At 34.2% G+C, this 17,757-nt stretch overlaps 1 protein-coding gene across 3 annotated transcripts in view; it reads right to left on the reverse strand.

Annotated features, from left to right (window-relative positions):
• Nucleotides 1-3,059: 3,059 nt before the first annotated feature.
• The window catches only part of Fas1 (fasciclin 1 Fas1 domain-containing), a 380,856-nt gene continuing 366,158 nt past the window's right edge, over nucleotides 3,060-17,757 (reverse strand). For 2 of the 3 annotated variants that reach the window (XM_072003874.1, XM_072003875.1), the window contains 5 exons: nucleotides 14,184-14,398; nucleotides 10,886-11,048; nucleotides 10,343-10,487; nucleotides 10,013-10,054; nucleotides 3,060-4,292 (listed from right to left, as the gene is read on the reverse strand). In XM_072003874.1, the coding sequence (XP_071859975.1) occupies nucleotides 4,102-4,292; nucleotides 10,013-10,054; nucleotides 10,343-10,487; nucleotides 10,886-11,048; nucleotides 14,184-14,398 (756 nt within the window). In that variant the 3' untranslated portion in view covers nucleotides 3,060-4,101. The remainder of the gene's footprint in view (nucleotides 4,293-10,012; nucleotides 10,055-10,342; nucleotides 10,488-10,885; nucleotides 11,049-14,183; nucleotides 14,399-17,757) is intronic. The other variant, XM_072003876.1, reaches the window with a different exon arrangement.

Consider the following 17,757-nt stretch of genomic DNA (forward strand, 5'->3'; position numbering starts at 1 on the left):
TACTTTTCAATCTTAAGTTCTCGTCTAACGAACAAACAGTGTTTATTTAGAGTTTATGTATATTTATATATGTAATAATAATAATAATAATAATAATAATTAATAATTCATAATATCAATTCATCCCAACAACAAGTTTTAAGGTATCGTTTGATAGTATTTCTGTTATTTTCTCTTTTTTCTCTCAGTTTCTTCTCGTCTTTTATCAATCGTACTTTCTTTCCTCGTCAATATATCTCTCTGTTTATTATATATTTATATTTATATATTTATTTACTTTTTTCATATATATGTATAGACTGATATCAACACGTATAACATCGAATTCTTCTATTAATCCGTTTTTTTTTTCTTTATTTCATTTTCGCGAAGAGAATTGCGGTAGCTGAATGATTTCTTAATTACAAGTCTTCTGTCTTCTCTTATTTCTTTTTCTGTTTGTTGTGTTTCTTTTTTTTTTTTCCTCCTCCCTAACTAACGCGCGTGAAACGACCGGAAACTCGACAGAGTCCGATCCGATCGTTCATTGTTTTTCTTCCACTTTTAGTTTCGGCGTTTCGATTACTGAACGACACTTTTCGCTATTTTATTTGTTTATCCCCCCTGCCCTATTTTCGTCGCAATATTTTATTCTCTATGAAGAAACGAAATTCCGAGGCGTTTCTTTCTTCACCTTCGAATACTCAGGTTCTCTCGTCTTCTATCTGACTGACCTCTAATGGTTCTCATAGATTGTATCTATTCTCTGTTTTTAACAGACACGCGCGATCTTTGTAATTACTTGTACACACATAGCTAAGCTCTTACTAATCGTGGAATGAAACTGTGATGTGTCATTTGCTTATAATCTTTCGGCTTTGTTTCTTGATTTTGGATTACGAGTCTACAGTTTAACCTTTCGCTATCTCATATGTGTATATCAGTTCAAGTGAGATTATGGAGTTTAAAAATTAAACTATTCACTAGATTCAAATTAATTAATTACGTATAATTATTATATAGTTACGTATAGTAGGAATTGTTATTTTATATAATATTAATATAAAGTAAAAAGAAAGGTATAAAATAGCAAAAGATTAAACTGAGATACGTTAGTCGAAACAAAATACAAATCCGGGAATAATCTCGGTTACGACATTATTGTGACACGGTGCATTGACACAGATGATTCTATATAATATATATGTATAGATATATTATATATAGCACTGTACAGTCGATAAAAAAAAGTTTCTGGATGAGTATTTTACGTGTTATGCAGTCTGCTTAAACGAATTCTCGCATAAATCAGAAAAGTAACAAGACAAAAGCTTCGTCTGCCATATGGTTCCTATGCTTGTACAATCACTGCATTTGTTTTCATACAATTAATGTTTTGAATAATATTTTTAATATCTCTCGAATAATATTTCGAATAAAATTGCACGTTTAACTCTTAATTGATACCAAGCATTGAGTATGGTAACAAAAAGAACGTTGGCTTCACTTGAACTTGCATGGTAATAATTAATTACCCAGTCCAAGCACAAGTAACATATTAATACATTCACTGCTACTATAATTATTTCAAATAGTGACATTTTGTTTAATTCGCTGTTTCTTGCAGTCTGTCCATGTATGAAAAGGCACAAATTTAAAAACACAATAGCTTTGTCAGGAAAATTATTTACAATTAAAATCTAATTCAATAAGTGGCGTAATATAAATATGCTTGGGTAGCAGCGAATGTGTTAAGCAAGAAACAAATTCGCCTTGAAAATTTCTCTTTAAATGCAAAGATTCGTTCAAATAACCTGCAGAATGTCGGAATGTGATCGAGTCACTTCTAATGGGCAAAGCTCCCGTTTCTTTTAAGGATAATTGTACAAAAACTCGTTTGCAAGTATAATTCGGCTTGCAATAAGACATGGCAGTATTATCAGTAAGTAAACAGTGTAATACGATATGATACAGAGAGCAAGTGTAATTGGAAATCACAACTAAGGCGCAAAACCACACGTCGAAAGTTAACGATGCCCAATTATCGTTTCAAAGTTTCGTTTTTTGGGTCAAGAGGATTTCTAACTCTGGAGTACTATAGTGGGATACTGCATTCTTCGCTCAGTTTCTTTTAAACCATTTTTATGATACGATAACTTTGTTATCCATGTTTTCGAATAATTTTTTGATTTGGAGAGACGAAAATTATTTTATTAGTACATTTGTATCTATAATGGAATTCTTGTTATATTTATTAGAAAAAATTTTAATTAGTACACAATTAATAATATTAATACGTAGTATCGATATATAATATAATTTTTCGAACTCGAGGTGTAAATTAAATACGGGGATTAAATTTTTGTACTTGTTGTTATTTACTTTCCAAAGAAATGGCCACTCATTTCGAAGTGAAATATAATATCAATCGTCCAATTACTCTTTTTTGATCGATATACCTGAATTAAATTAATTGCCGTAAAGTTCTTTCACATAAATGGAAGGTCATAATTATTAAAAAGAATCATCGAAGTCCTATTATATGAACTGTTTGAACCGAATGGATTCAGAAAAATGAAATCCTACTACACTTTCTTCTGTTTTTGATTTTCTTCTGTTAATGGTTGGAGCAAACAGTTTCTCAATATAGTATTGATTAATTAAGATCTGCATATAGATAGTATTGCAAAGTTTTGGACAAGTTTAGCTTTACCTATGTTATGTACATCGACAGAGTTCCCATAGATCCAATTTTCATTTGATTCTTCGGCGATGCCGACAAGGTGGCGACTCGTGTACCTCGCCGCATGATTCATGCGCCATGAGAAATGACGTTCATACATACATACACACAGAACTATAGCGTATCATCGTTAATGAAATCGAAGTACCATAATTAGGCGAGTCGTATGTTGTACGAAAAAGTTTTATGGCCTGAGTGATCAACGGCGTTCGATCTAAACCGACGTTAGACGCGTGACGCGTTAGGAATATATTATCCTTATACCTGCGTTTCTTCTAAAATATCGGTATAGAAAGAACAATTGGATCCTCCACAGTTTGGTTGAACTTTCGTATGGTCGTAATCCTAGGTCGTTCAGAAAAGAGGAACGCCAGCATGGTAACTTGAATCGAGTAAAATAAAATAAGAAGAAACGTGCTCTTCTCTGCCAGCCTAACGAGAAATTGAATAGAATTGCTCTAGAAAAGGCCAACCCTCGTTGCCCTTGTACTCGAAGAAAGTTCCCCGAAATGTCTGCTCTATCTTCACGTTCGTTCTTTCTCGTTCGTAAAGTTTTCTCTAAATTACTTACTTGGTTGGTACGGTTAATTTATCATTTGGTACGATCAATGGCGCCTCTAACTCGCGAAATTGCCTCGCCGCGCGATCGTCGCCGTTGAAATCTTTTCTCTTATGTATTTTATTCGTGCAAGGTCCTCGAAGACTCTCGTGTTAGACTTCCTAGGGCATACGACCGCGCGCACGAGACACCTGACGGTTCCTATCGATACGATAAAACTTCAAATCAAAAGAATCTCTATAGTTACGTAATAACACCTGCACGTTCGTAGCGAAACATTACTGACGACGATAATTCAACTTTGAAACTGCTAAATAGTATGGTTCCTGTTTAAGCTTCGCCCATGTTGCTTATCGATCGGTTAGGCTCTTGTCTGATCGAGACAGAAACCACGGTATCTTCTCTTGTAGATCAGGTCAAGAGTCTCGACCTGGAGTCGCTTCGCATTCAGGATCGTCCCCGATCCATCGATCGTGCCTCGGTTTCTTCACGGGGAACACATATAAGGGGGCCTTTATTCTTTTTCCATTAAAAGCGAGGCGAAAGCCAAAACCCCTCGAACACAGTTTACGCAGCGACACTTGAGAGATCGCGGACCACTCTGATCTCTACGAATATTCGAGAACAGAGTCGTTCGAGGACCGATATCATCGACTCTGACGAACACGCGTTCAAAACAACTTCCTTCAAAGTTCAGAGTTCAAGTTCAAAGTTCGAATCCGGATCTCGTGCACTGCGTTTTCTTGGACGAGGAAGATCGGAGACGGTCCCGAAATAAATTCCTAGGTGCACCTATGACAGACTTAGAAGAGATTCGTCCTTAAAGCAGCCACTTGGCTACCAGGATCATGATCAAGTGTGATGCAAGGCTAGTGATCGACGCGGTTCCGGTCACCCTGATGTCGCTGTCCTTCAGTAAAACTGCATCGATTACGTGGATGATACCGTTGGTGCACTCGACGTCCGGACGAAACACTCGAATCCATGTACCCTCCCATTCGATCTGGTAACCTGCAAAGAGAAATGATTTCCATCGATAAGTTGTGTCGATATTCACTTACAAAGCTGGATCGATAGATTAGATGAACGAAGCGAGTCGTGATGTTTGCAGCGATAGAAAAATTCCAGTGAGCGTTCACTTGTCGAGCATGAAGTCCGGCGTCACTAAATTACATTTGAACGTCAAGTTTTCAATCTATGGAACACGAAGACGCAAAATGCATGTAGCAAATATTCATAAAGTTATACACTTGGTATTTCGTTAACTGTTGTATTTTTTCTTTTTTATTTAAATTAAGATATCTTTCGCGTTTCAAAGTGTGTAACATTTCATTTGGTGATCAACTGACTGGAAGTTAAGTTAATCTATCGTTTGTTGGAAAATCGTGTGTGTTACGAGTAGCAGTCGATCTGAAAAAGCTTGAGAAATGTGATTATCATATATAGATGCTTAGTGTTGTGAATATCATTCGATGCAGACGTTTTGTAAATTTTATATTGAGGTTGTTAAATAATAATTGGTTATTTCAACGATACAATTAAGAAAATCGAGAATCATTTGTAGCATTTTTTCAAATAACATATTCAGCCTTGTTCATACGTACTAGGACGCTTATAGGAAATGAGGCAAATCTGAAAAAATTATCAGGTATTTGTTAAAACCTTTAGGAAAAGGAAAAAAATTTTCCAAATAATAACATACATTTTTTCTTCTATGTATCTTTTGCTCAATCGCTGTTTTAATTAATTAATTTTGGTATATGAATTATTAGATCTTTCAAAGTATTTATTATCTTCCTGATTCCATTCAATAAATTCTACAAGTGATTTCACAAATGAGATTCAAATTTTTACAAACTTCATTGAATTTTCTAACTGAGAGGTGTGTTTTATAAGAGATCAGTAAGTGTCCTGATCTTCCAGCAAATCTATAATTGTATGGTTAAAACACAGCAATATTATGAAGTTATCAATATAGAAGCAAAGAAATTAATTTAAGACAGTAAAAAAAGAAAGAAAAAATAGGAGAGAAGCGTTCAAAGAAATACGATAAACAGGCTGATGACTCTCGTTTGCTCCTTTCATTTTCAAGTTAGCAATTTTCATCTTTTTCCAGATACGCTGAGGTATCTTTCATCTGCAATTTTATGCTCATGGTTCCTCTATCCGATTCAATTATTCTCTTGTTTCTCTCTTTGCTTCATTATTTCTTTCGATATTACCACGTGTTTCGCTCCCCTTTCGTGTTCTTCCTGCGCGTCCATTCGTTGCATCGGTAACATTCGTTGAAAATAGAAAACGTTCTCACGATTCGCGCGATTCGTGGCCAAGCGAATGACCGAGCAAAGCACGTAGCAATTAGCACCAGCGGTAATCAAGGAATTTGCATTTAAATGGTGGTCGAAAGGTGCATAATAAATCGTCTTGCGGTCTCGACCCATAATTGTGCACGTTCTTCGTCGACCTCAGCTCGCCGAGAGTGCCCCGGAAGCCACCAAATTACCGTGTATCGAAATCGAATCGCGCTATGATGAATCTATTCTTTCTTTATTTTTTGTGATTTCATAGTCATTTATCGAATATAGAATTTACCAATTTTATTATGGAAGATGTCTTTGTTATCTAAATTATTAGTAAAGGAATAGATAATTGTTTGGAATTTTTAATAACTTCAATATTTATTTAGACGACGTGTCTATATCTATATAAGACTATTTATTTCGAAGATATTCAACGATCGCGTTGTAAAATTCGATAATGGTTTTGAAAAAGGTATTTCTTAATCTAACATAGAGAAGATTTATACTTATTTTCAAGTTTTACTAATTTGTCTAACTTCGATATTTAATTGACGCTGGCCATGGAAGAATATTTCCAAATATTTAAAATTATATCATAATGTATTTTCAATTTCATAATAAGTTATTTAAAGATAAATTCTACATCAAAATAAAATCGTTTTGTTACCTGTTACTTGTAAATTGTTTTACATACTTAATTTTAGAAACGCGAATAATATTGTCAAGTATCTCAAGCCATTTTATTAGTACGTGTCTTTAATTTAGTAGCTGATTACTTAATCAACGAATGTAACTACTAAATAACGAAATTTTTATCAAAAACGTGGCTTCTATCTCTTCATTTCTAATATCTTTTCGCAAATGAAAGGTTTTTATACTCCTATAATAGCGTACATAGGAATCCTTTGAAGCGAATCCGTGGCAAACAAACTGTTTTGCTCTAGAACGGGATATGACACAGAAAGCTCGCCGCAAAAAGCTTGTAAATTAAAACAGACGATAGATAACTACAGTTGAGGACAATTTACAGGTGTCCATATCGTTCTATTCCGCGTTCGTCACGTCCATTTATCGTCGCGAAAGGAAATGGCAGCCAATATATTTCGCGCAAAACCGTTCGCCATCTATCCCGCATCCGCAACTTTTTCTCATCTTCTCGTATTTTCTCGTACGAAATAGACATAATACAAATTTACGTCCAAACTGATATCCTGTTCGCATGCATAGTACAATGAATACGTAGTAGCGGGATAACGACCAAGTTGCGATATTTTCAGAGTTGTTTTATTACCTCCTGCGTTTCTCTTTTCTTATTCATTAATTTTTTTCACCGTATAACATTAATACTCTATACTCTCCTATTATATTCTATCATTATGCATTTCAAAATTATGCATTTATTGAATAATGAAGATTAAACAATAACGAAGAAAAAGTGTAATCTCTTCCAAACATGAAATTCCAGATAACGAGAAAATAATTTTCCACGGAAAATGGAAATGATATATCCTTGAAAAGGAGAAGACAAATATTCATTAAAATCCCAACTTTGATCATTAGAATCGAAGAATTATGACTCGTGCTAATTAGACTGTATATATCTATGGATTAATTGGACGTTTGTGCAGAAGATATATATGAAAAATATATGAAATAATATTTGAAATATATATATAAATATATGCAAAAATATATGAAATATCCAAAGTAAAATGCTCATTTCAATATCTAATAAGTAGATTAGATTTCTTTAGCTACGTGCATGAAAGTATAAAATCCAGCGATAATAACTTTCGTAGCTGTCCAATTAGTTCCTCTCTGCTTATGTTTTCATATTCTTTTTTCGTAAATCTAATGATAAGTTTTCATCCCTGTTCATTCTTGTCAGGCTTATATTTCCACAAAATTCAAAGAAAAACATCAAGTACTAATTGTTCGACGGAATATTTAATCGGAGAACATAAAACAAGAAATTCGATATTAACATGTGCTGGAACGCTTTCGTAGGATCAGCGATATTTTCACAGAAAAAGCGACGACGGTGACGATGAACACGATTGTATGGGTTAATCGTGTTCACGCCGGAAGCTAGTCCTGCGTTTTTACTGTAACAAGCTCAATCGACTTGTTCAAGCGAATAACAAGCAATATGTATGGCGTGTGTCAGTTGTTTTCCTGCGACATCATAAAAATACTCACTGTGAAAATTGTTCAAACAATTAAATGTTACAATACCTAGCACGATTTATAAAATTCAACACGCCAATTGTTATTAATTTTGGCGTTGACGCAATCGACTATTTTGCTACTGGTAAATGATTACACGACGAGAATACAACGATGAATGCTGGAAAAATTTGAGTGAGCTCGAGCTCAGGCATCCTGTTTTCTTCTTGTCTTTGCCGTTATTTTCGCTTATTTCCCATCGTAAAATATTCTACCGTATGAGAGTGAACTTTCATATCCGTATCTAATTTTCTTTACTTCAAATATTAGAATAAGAAATAACAGAAACTCTTACGTTAATAATATTTCTACTATATTTAACGTAATACAACATTTATATTTCAAAATTAAATGTACTAGTTTTCGATTGTCTATCTTCGAAAAATTTACTATATTTAAAAACCAATTCCACAACTTCTCGCTTAAAGGAGGAATTAAAAATTAAATTGAAAAGAGGTTCACCAACAAGAATCACGACAGACACAAGCATGTACTGTATTAGCAATCTATCAATGAATTGTTTCACATACAGCGAGCACGACAACGTCAACAATCGTCACAACAACGAGTTTAGTCATCCTGTTACCTTAGTCAAACCAAAGATACAATATAAAAAGTTCGTCAAGAGAAGGACAAGGGCTGCGTCTATCTACGTTGATGATAGTTAGATTTATTCGAATATGGCTGAAAAGTACAGATACGTATTTCGCTCATCGTGCACGCGTACGATTCAGAAGCATTAACAATGTAAACAATTGTGAAGTAGAGAAGCGCGTTCTACATATTCTGAGCATAAAGAAGCATTCCTTTCAAGCACTGAGACTGCGTGAAACGCGCGTACTTGATCAGATTTTAACGCAAATGAAACGTGATTATAATACGTGTTAGTAATTATGTGAACGAGGACACGTGATCAAACGACTCTCGTACATAGTGGGCTCGTGTTCAAATTTGTCATATTGAAAAAATCGTTTTGTGTCTTCCTTTGTCAAATGTTCGTGTATTTTGTAACAGTGTAAACGATAAATGTGTGCATTTCGAAATCTGCGGCTCCAAATATGCGGGTGACTCGAAAAATTTTCAGAATAGAATGCAGATACAAGTTATGTCAACGTTTGAAACTATCTCTATTCCTCGACTTTTATTCTTCAATTTTTATCTTTCATAACATTACTACCACATTTGATAAGAATTCTTTTTCAATAAAAAATTTATTCAACTTACGCTAGATTACTATAAAATCTTTTATGAATATATTATTACACAAAATATTTTGGAGCATTTTCAAAGGTTGAAACAAATTCGAGAATATATATGAAAAATGCAAGACGTTTAGTATAAGTATATATTTTACAGAAATCACAAAAATATTTAGTACAACATGTGAATAATTGTTTTAAACGTATAATTACTGTCAAAGATGTTTTCGTTGAATATAATGGATAATTGACTCAAGTATAATAAAATGACAATAAATTGCAGTAAATATCTGGTATCTGTGTTCTTTTTCAGATTTCCTTCAAACTTTACTAATATAACCATAATAGCTGTGTCTCATTATAGCGCTGATGAAATTTCAAAATGTTTTGTATAACACACATGATATATTCACAAAAGATTCTTAGGTAAGTTCAACACAAGTAACTGTAGGTCTAACGAATGAGATAGATGTAGCAATAAATTGCACACTAATTCATTACATCATGTGTATGATAATTTTTCTATCATTGAACCCCTGATCTGTCTCAACTGAATGGAATTGGAGCTGATCTATAAATGTTTGTAGTTGATTAGAATTATGGTTGTTAATGGAAATGAACAAAATGAAAAAATTTCAAAATTCCTACTATCGATATGTTCTTCGTTTTGAAACGATTCACACATAAGCCCAACTTATTAGAATATAGAATCGAATTATAAAATTTGGACAATGAAATTGACGCGTCTGTAGGGAGCAATCGTCAGAAACTTTTGGCAGACTGTCATCGCTTGATCTTTACGTTTATACATTTATCGTACATCGAAAATACATTATATTTACTACCAAGTAGATTTTTCTCTTTAAAATTATATGTGCGCGCGTTAAACATAGTGCGTGAAAGTGCGAGGAACCCTTCACAAAATTGACAAATGTGCGCAGAGCTCGTACTGGTGAAAGCACGTGTCGTCGCTCATCGGCGACGTCTAAAGACTGAACTCACTCACCGAAAGTTTTTGGTCGGATCATGTTTTCGTCGTACGTGTCATCTAAATGTAACCAAATAGCACCAGGTTTGAAAATGAACAGAAAAAGCCCCATAACATGGAGCGTGTGAGTACAAAGCGTTATTTTCTTGTTTTATCCGTTTCGAGAAGAGCAAGAACAAAAAATACGATACATATACGATACCTGGACACATTTACGTTTAATACTGACAGAAGGATAAATCGAAATAAACGTCGAGTGTACCGTTGAGTTGAAGAATATCTGAGCAATTGCAAAAGTGCTTATGCAAAACGATTATTTTTTGGGACGACGTGATTATCTTTACTCACTTTCGCCAGCTTCACGGACACGAAGCTTCAGACTGTCTCTGGCTGCAGGAAGAACGAAGGTCTCGTTGTGTTTCATCTCTCTTAGCTTCGCCATCGTGTACGCCTCGTCTGCTATCACGAGGTGTCGTTCTAAGATTTGTCTCGCCTATAAGTAGATTTACATGTTAGATATTGTAGTATAGATTTCTCTTGATAGGAAATTGGAGTTGGAAAATTATTTTTGTGAAGTGATTGCTACCGTCAATACGTTGATAACATGAGAATTCGGTAGAAGGAGGTTTCTTTGGGAAATTGAAATTGAGATGTATAAATATCGCGATACTGATTCATATGGAATAAGAAAATGCATTAAGTACAAAATATTATGTAGCATTATGTCAAAAATATAGAGGTGATTTTGAAATCTTCGAAAATCTTCTATTATTCCTTTAATTTATAGTATTTGTATAATGTTCTAAGTATTGGAATGACAATAAAAGTTATTTTCATCTATCGTGATGTAGCAGTAGTTTTAAATTATTAAATTCATATGAGAATACTTACATGATAGCTGTATTCAGGCATGAAGATCTTTTTCGTAGTAGATGGGTAGCTGATGGCAGACACACTCCAGGCATAATCGCGTGGGGCAAAGTATGTAAAACGCGTCCTCGTTTCGTTCAGTTGACTGTTGAATCCAATGCGTTGTCCAAGGAAGTAGGTGGAACTTGAAAAAGACAAAGAAATAAATTGAAGAAATTTATGATTTATACAAATGAATCAACATTAGAAGAAAACCAATGTAAGATACAAATACTTCTACTTCCTAGCATTTTAAGAAACATTTTATAAAATGGTATTTTTAAGAAAGGGAAGAAGAAAGGATTATTCTTCTACATCCATGATTTTGGCTGAGCCTTTACGTTATACGTAAGTAAACGATAAATGTAATAATGAAAATAAATTTATCGTCCTACATAGGATTATCAGAAAGAATATATTCCTATTATTGATAACTGACAAAACAAAATTTTTTTCCCCCAGAAAGTTCTTTTCTGGAGGAGATAATTGATATATAATATATAATATATAATATGTGATAATTTTCACATGAATACTACATGAAAATATCTCAAAAAATGTATCTATCTTCTTTGATCGAACAAATTTCCGTTCACTCCTCAAAAAATATGGTCCTGAAGCGGTTAATTAACTATCATCACGGAAATCTCACATTACAATCTTTCAACCAACAGTTAAAGATATCTTACACATCCCCATCTCTGCAAGTGTTTCCCTTTTTGACCTTAATTCCTAGAGTCTTCACTCTTACCCTTCCAAACAGTCCATAAGGGAAACTAGTGGGTCTCGATTGTGGCTTTCGAACTCGATCCACAATTTCCGTTTCCTCAAGACACATACAGTAATAGAGCAGTTAACTGTAGCCTGAGGCATACGATCCTCTTAGAAACCAATCTAAGCGTTCATACAATACGATCGATCGAAGAGATCGAGAAATCTTCCACGTTCCCATGAATGGCATCATTCGTTTTGAAACAGTTTGTAAATCAAGAGCTGATAGTCAGCGAGTGGCAAAAGGGTAGAACGTTGAGGCAAACAAATCGATGTAGTGGATCTTGATATTCGTAAACGTATAGACGTGACGTATAGGCACAGCCAGGGAGAACCACTACTATCAATGGCTTTTCTCGTCTACAGTCTAGATATCATGGTGTGGGGTGATGGAATGCTGACATCACCATCCATCCACCGCATCGAATAACGATAGCCATCGTATAAAGGGGCTAATGGCATTAAAGGCACCGTATAACCGATCGTTTCCTGGGCAATGGTGGTTCAACGTTTCCACGTAACAAGATGGGGTACTTGGTGGCCATCCTACCCTTCATAATGTTGCATCGTTTCTGCCGAATATATCGTACACTAATAAATTCGTCTCGCCAGATGTTTCCAGATGCTACGTTTGAGTTAACACGTTTCATCGTTAGAGAAAAAGAACGACTCCTCTGCTGAAGTATTAATTATATTTATTTGGACGGAAATTTTACGTTGAATTATCGGATTCGAGAAATGTGGTGCAGTGGAGGTTTGATTATCTGACGCTTTATACATAATTTATATTTCGTTTGAAATTTAATAATTTTGCTCAATTATTTCCATTTTGTGCTTCACAATATCTGATACTACAAGTGTTTCTAAATTTGTAGAATATCGATGTAAATACATCTATTTTTTGTTCATCAACTATCATAAATTTTTGATAGCCCATAAAAGACGCGATACGTGTTGACAATTAGCAAACGCTTGTTGATAACGACGTTCTTTCTCTACGATTTTTATTTTCCCCTTCTTCGATGCGTGACAAACGTTTTACCAGATATTCATAGAGTTTTAGATCGATGGAAAATCGTTCGGATCAGCTTCATATACGAATAGCATCAAACGCATAAATGTTTAGTTATGGAAGCTTACTCATTTAACGGGGTTTTAGCGTCGCGAAAGTTTATTTATCGGTTATTGGCATATCATTTAATTGGATTTTCCATTATCGATGCATCGATAATTGAAATAACGAGAGGGGAATTAAATCACGGTGGATCTGGTTGCGCAATATTCATACGGTTCGAACATGTACTTGGAATCAGTTTCATTAGAGCAATCTACCGGAAATGGAAATATACATGTTTCGTGTGTGAAAAGAATGTTTGTTCATGTAATACACACGATAGTTGGACACATAAAAATTTCCATACAAATTGTTTCTCTTTCGTAGTTGAAGTACAACACTGTACGAAACTCCTAGTTTACTTAACAAATTTTTTATAAAAAAAAAAAATCAGTTTTAAATGTGTGAAAGTCACAGGAGAGATGCATGACGAGTATATTCGTCGTTTGAACTGACACGCATAAATTGAACATTTTTGGGGAATAATTCAATTCTGGTTGAATGCAGAAGCGATTTCAATAGAAAATCGAATGCAATTGCATTCGGTACGAATTTAATAGATCGACGTGTAATTGGTAAAATTACCCAATTCTTTACATAAGAGCTCCACTTACTGTATCAGTTAAACGAAGCACGTTAATGGTAATTGGACTGAAAATTTCTCATGTCCTTTAATTAGATTTAAGGATAAAAAAAAATTCGAAATACATAGTGGAATAATTAAAATCAATTATTTTGCACGGAACAAACAAGATCTTTTCTAGAATACACATTTATGTAGTTTCTGATATAATTGACAGAATCGATTTAATTTACAAAATGGGTCCTCTAATGAAATATACAAGAATAGCGTATAATTACAGTTCTATACCAATGTAGTAAACGACGACAAAGAAGATAAAATTAATTCATAGATTATTTCACTGTATCAATTTTGTTGTAGAAAATTCTCTGTGCTACATATCCTCTAATATTTATTCTAATATATATCCTAATATAAATAGCTGTTTAAAATAATTACATAAATAGAATTGGGATCTAAAATTCAATCTTAATAAGTTGTAGCAGGAAATCATTCAATCATCAATGATGTCAAAAACAAAACATTATTTAGCTCTTAATTAGTATCGGTAGATCTTAAATGATCCACAGTAACTTGCGTTATATGAATTACTTAGCGTAAACCAGTCCATTTTGATTTATATTTCATATTTCATGAGACAGAGACCATCGATGGCATTTATCAAGTAAAATAGAGGATATATAATAAATAAAAATTAATTAAACTGTAAAAAGACATCTAAGTTCATATTGAATAAATTTCAAATTTCACTCTACTAGATATTTCAATTTTAACTCGAAGGTATATTGAGTGTTACAAAGATATTAACATACTTGAGCATAGGGTCGGTTCTAAGTTTTTCCAGCACATTGGTATAGGGTACACCAAGAACTCTGTCGATGATGTGAATCAATCCATTGGTAGCAGCGATATTTGCAGTGACCACTGTTGCGTTCACGCCACCACCTTCGACGGTCACTATCTGGTTTCCGCTTGGTTCCTGGGCCACATTGAAGTACAGCTTCTTCCTGTCTGCTGCTGTGGCAACCTATAAAAGAACGATGAATCTTAAAGAAAATCTCAAAAATATACTCAGCATGCTCTACACATCGAAACATCGATATTATATATAACTATTAATATAGAAAGAGAAAATAAATAACCCGTTTCTTCGAATAATTCGCTAATTATTATGGTATATTGATAATGTCACTACTCAATTATTTATTGAGCTTCAATAAATAGTTACATTGTGTTATACTAGAACGAAACGTTTGACTTCACTTCATTAAAATTTCATTTAATGCAGACTTATTACTAAATATGAATTTACATAAATATCGACTAAGAACTAAAAAAGGGTCTAACGTTTTTAAAGGCCATCACAGATCGATTTATCCATAATTAAATAAACAAGGTTCTGTTACTTTTTTATTCTTTTTAGTACTATACGTGAAACTATTTAAATACGGTAACAAAGTTAGAGGAACTTGACAAATAATTAATAATTAACGAGAGAGCCGTGAGGTGAATGGAGCGATCTTATTCGAAGAACGGTTGAAAGTCAGCCGCGTGCAAACAAGAACTCGTACGTATCTAACTGCAAGTTACAGCGGAAAACGAGGGCCGAGTTTAAATTCATGTACGCTTTTCTACTTGCAGCTTTCTCACAGACCAGAAAGAAGAGAATTAGAAGGAACGTTGTTAGACACTTAGCAATAAGTCTCCTTTGTTACGTATGCATTTATTAGTATACTTACAACAGATAAGAGGAAGAATGTATAATTTCAAGCAGAGATTAGTGATCTGAAGTATGTAATTCTGCGCATTTTATTTGTCTTTTAATATTTAAATCAATAGGTCACGATACTTTTGTAGATTTTGATTTCTTCTTTAAGAGTACATTGTACGATTTCTACAATATACGAGTAACAAATAAAGAATAATTTTCTTTCAGTCGAATATATAGAACTTAAGTGTATGAAAACCCATACGATCAAATTCACATTTGTATGCATATTTTGTTCCTTGAGTCAATTTGGCATGTTGCGATAAATGTGAAATTGTTTTATTATTTGTAAACGATGTGTGAAATCCTACGACTGATAATTCACAGAAATCTATTTTAAATGTCTAATAGAATCTAACAGAATCTAGTTCTTACAATCAGTAAAACTTATAATATATATATACATATAATAAAGAAGTTTATACGTATACATGTACAAATCTGAAGATTGTTTTATTGAAAATAAATAATAAAATTGCTGTACACACATAAACGAAACTAGTTATTTCTATTATACTCACTGTGACAATGAAAAACAGACGAGAATGTCAGCGATAGATAAAATAATAATCATATGATAAATATACAAATTATTAGAAACTATAAAGTATAATCATAAAGCTATTGTAAAAGGAATAGCACCGCCTATAAACCATTTGACAGTCTTAATTCACGCTTCCGCGAATACCCGTTTAAAGTTGAAAATTTGTTTCCTCATTGGAGTCCTGGCATTTTCGTAGAAAGTTTAATGAGAGTGGTAGCGACGAAGAAAAAGAAGCAAAAAGACTCCAAGATAGGGGAGGGATAAAAAGAAGGAAAGAGAGAGGCGAAGAGCAAGAGAGAGCTTAAGGGTAGTGATTCCTTTTCCGATTGATCCCCTTCTCATGAATTTTCCTACTCCCCGCACCACTTCCGGTTACTTTTCTGATCTTGAGTTGCTGCTACTGCATCCGTATATAGATGCATCTACTATCGGGACTAGCGGCTTCAAAGATCAGATCGAATAAATTCCATGAAAATCCACGCCCCTCTTTGGCAAAGAATTTTCCTATAAGCCTTTTTCTACGCGAGATCACTCGGCCGCTTTTTACTTTTTATTCCGCCAGGATCCATGCACTTTCCACGTTCTTCATTTCGCGTTTCATCCGATTTCAATTCTTCTTTTTGCTCTATCTCTCTTCGATATTTAGTACGCTTAAGCGCAATTCTGTTTTTTTTAATCGAGTTATATCCATTCGAAGCGGACGTAACCTGCCTTTTAATCGTAGTTCACCAATTAGAAACTCAATTAAAATTTGCAACATGTTCGCCGGTTTTACGTTAAAATTTGTATTAATTTATTGATTCATTTATTGCACTCACGTTACTCATTTGCATTGATAATAAAAAAAAAGATAATGAAAAACAATATGATTGAGAAAATTAGAACGCGAAAGTGTTTTTGACAGAATAGCTTTACGTGAAAATAGGTTTCATACTCTTGTCTTTTGCAGCATGCAATCCAGTTCTTCATCTTCTTCCTGTTAGATACAATCTGTCTTTGGGAAGCATCAGTTCTTCGTAATTGGCAATTAGCTAAGTAACGACGACATGGTCGTTATTTATCGATCGAGGATGAAGCGTTACTTCCTTCAAAAATTTAGTAATAAATACGAAGATAAAATTCTTCCTCTTGTAACATTTCCCTGAGAGAAGTTAGCGTATATTCGATAGCAGGTATATTTAACAAAATTTCTTTATTTAATTTTTTACTCAACGTATCTAATTTAAAGTTTAAGAAGATTTAACACAATTTCGACAGACGTTAAATTCGATAGATCTTAAACCGACCAACTCCACTTTTTCGATTCCTCAATTTCGTTACACAAGTAAGCGGATTCTATGTTCAATTCTCAAAAACGAATCTTCCATAGTTCATTTATTACAAGAAAGTGAAATGAATAATAGTAAATTCCAAGTTGAATTTAAGCATCTGCAACATCATCGTACTCTTCTGCTTTGCAATTTATGAAACTGTTCAATGTGGCTTCTGAATCGAACTGAATAAAATCTTTCATATCTTGAAGAATCTCATCGGCGAGAGGCCATTACCCAAAAAATCCCCCCAAAAAAGGAAATAGTCAACAGAATAGTGGAATGAACAAGCCAATAAAACAGCCTACGGATGCAGCGTTGTTTCGCCTTTAATCGTTGCCCTGGACGGTCAGCCAAAATGTTCCCGGGTTTTTATTCACGGAGGTTGGCCGATTTGCATTAAACGGCGCTGCTTTCACGCCAATTTATCGCGGATATGTTTTATGTCGCTCTTCTGCTTTATGACGCGCGGCCCCAGACCCCAATGAGACGATAAAACAACCACGGAAGAGAAACACACCAAACTTTGGAAACGCGACGCGTTCGAGATAAAACGACTTCTTTTTTTCGCAGCACGACCACGTGTGCGTTGTCGCAAATTAATTTATTCGTCGTCGTTCCGCGAAATGTAATTCCGTTGAATCTGCGTTTGTTTCGAAGCAATAAATGGCACTTGTAGCGTCAGACCGCAGGCTTGTGGCTCCGTGTAATGGCAAAATTAGAGATTTTCTGATGTCTTTTTTCAATCGTTTCGTTAGGTTCAG

The sequence above is a fragment of the Bombus fervidus genome, chromosome 5 (assembly GCF_041682495.2).
Source record: "Bombus fervidus isolate BK054 chromosome 5, iyBomFerv1, whole genome shotgun sequence".
Classification (NCBI taxonomy): Eukaryota; Metazoa; Arthropoda; class Insecta; order Hymenoptera; family Apidae; genus Bombus; species Bombus fervidus.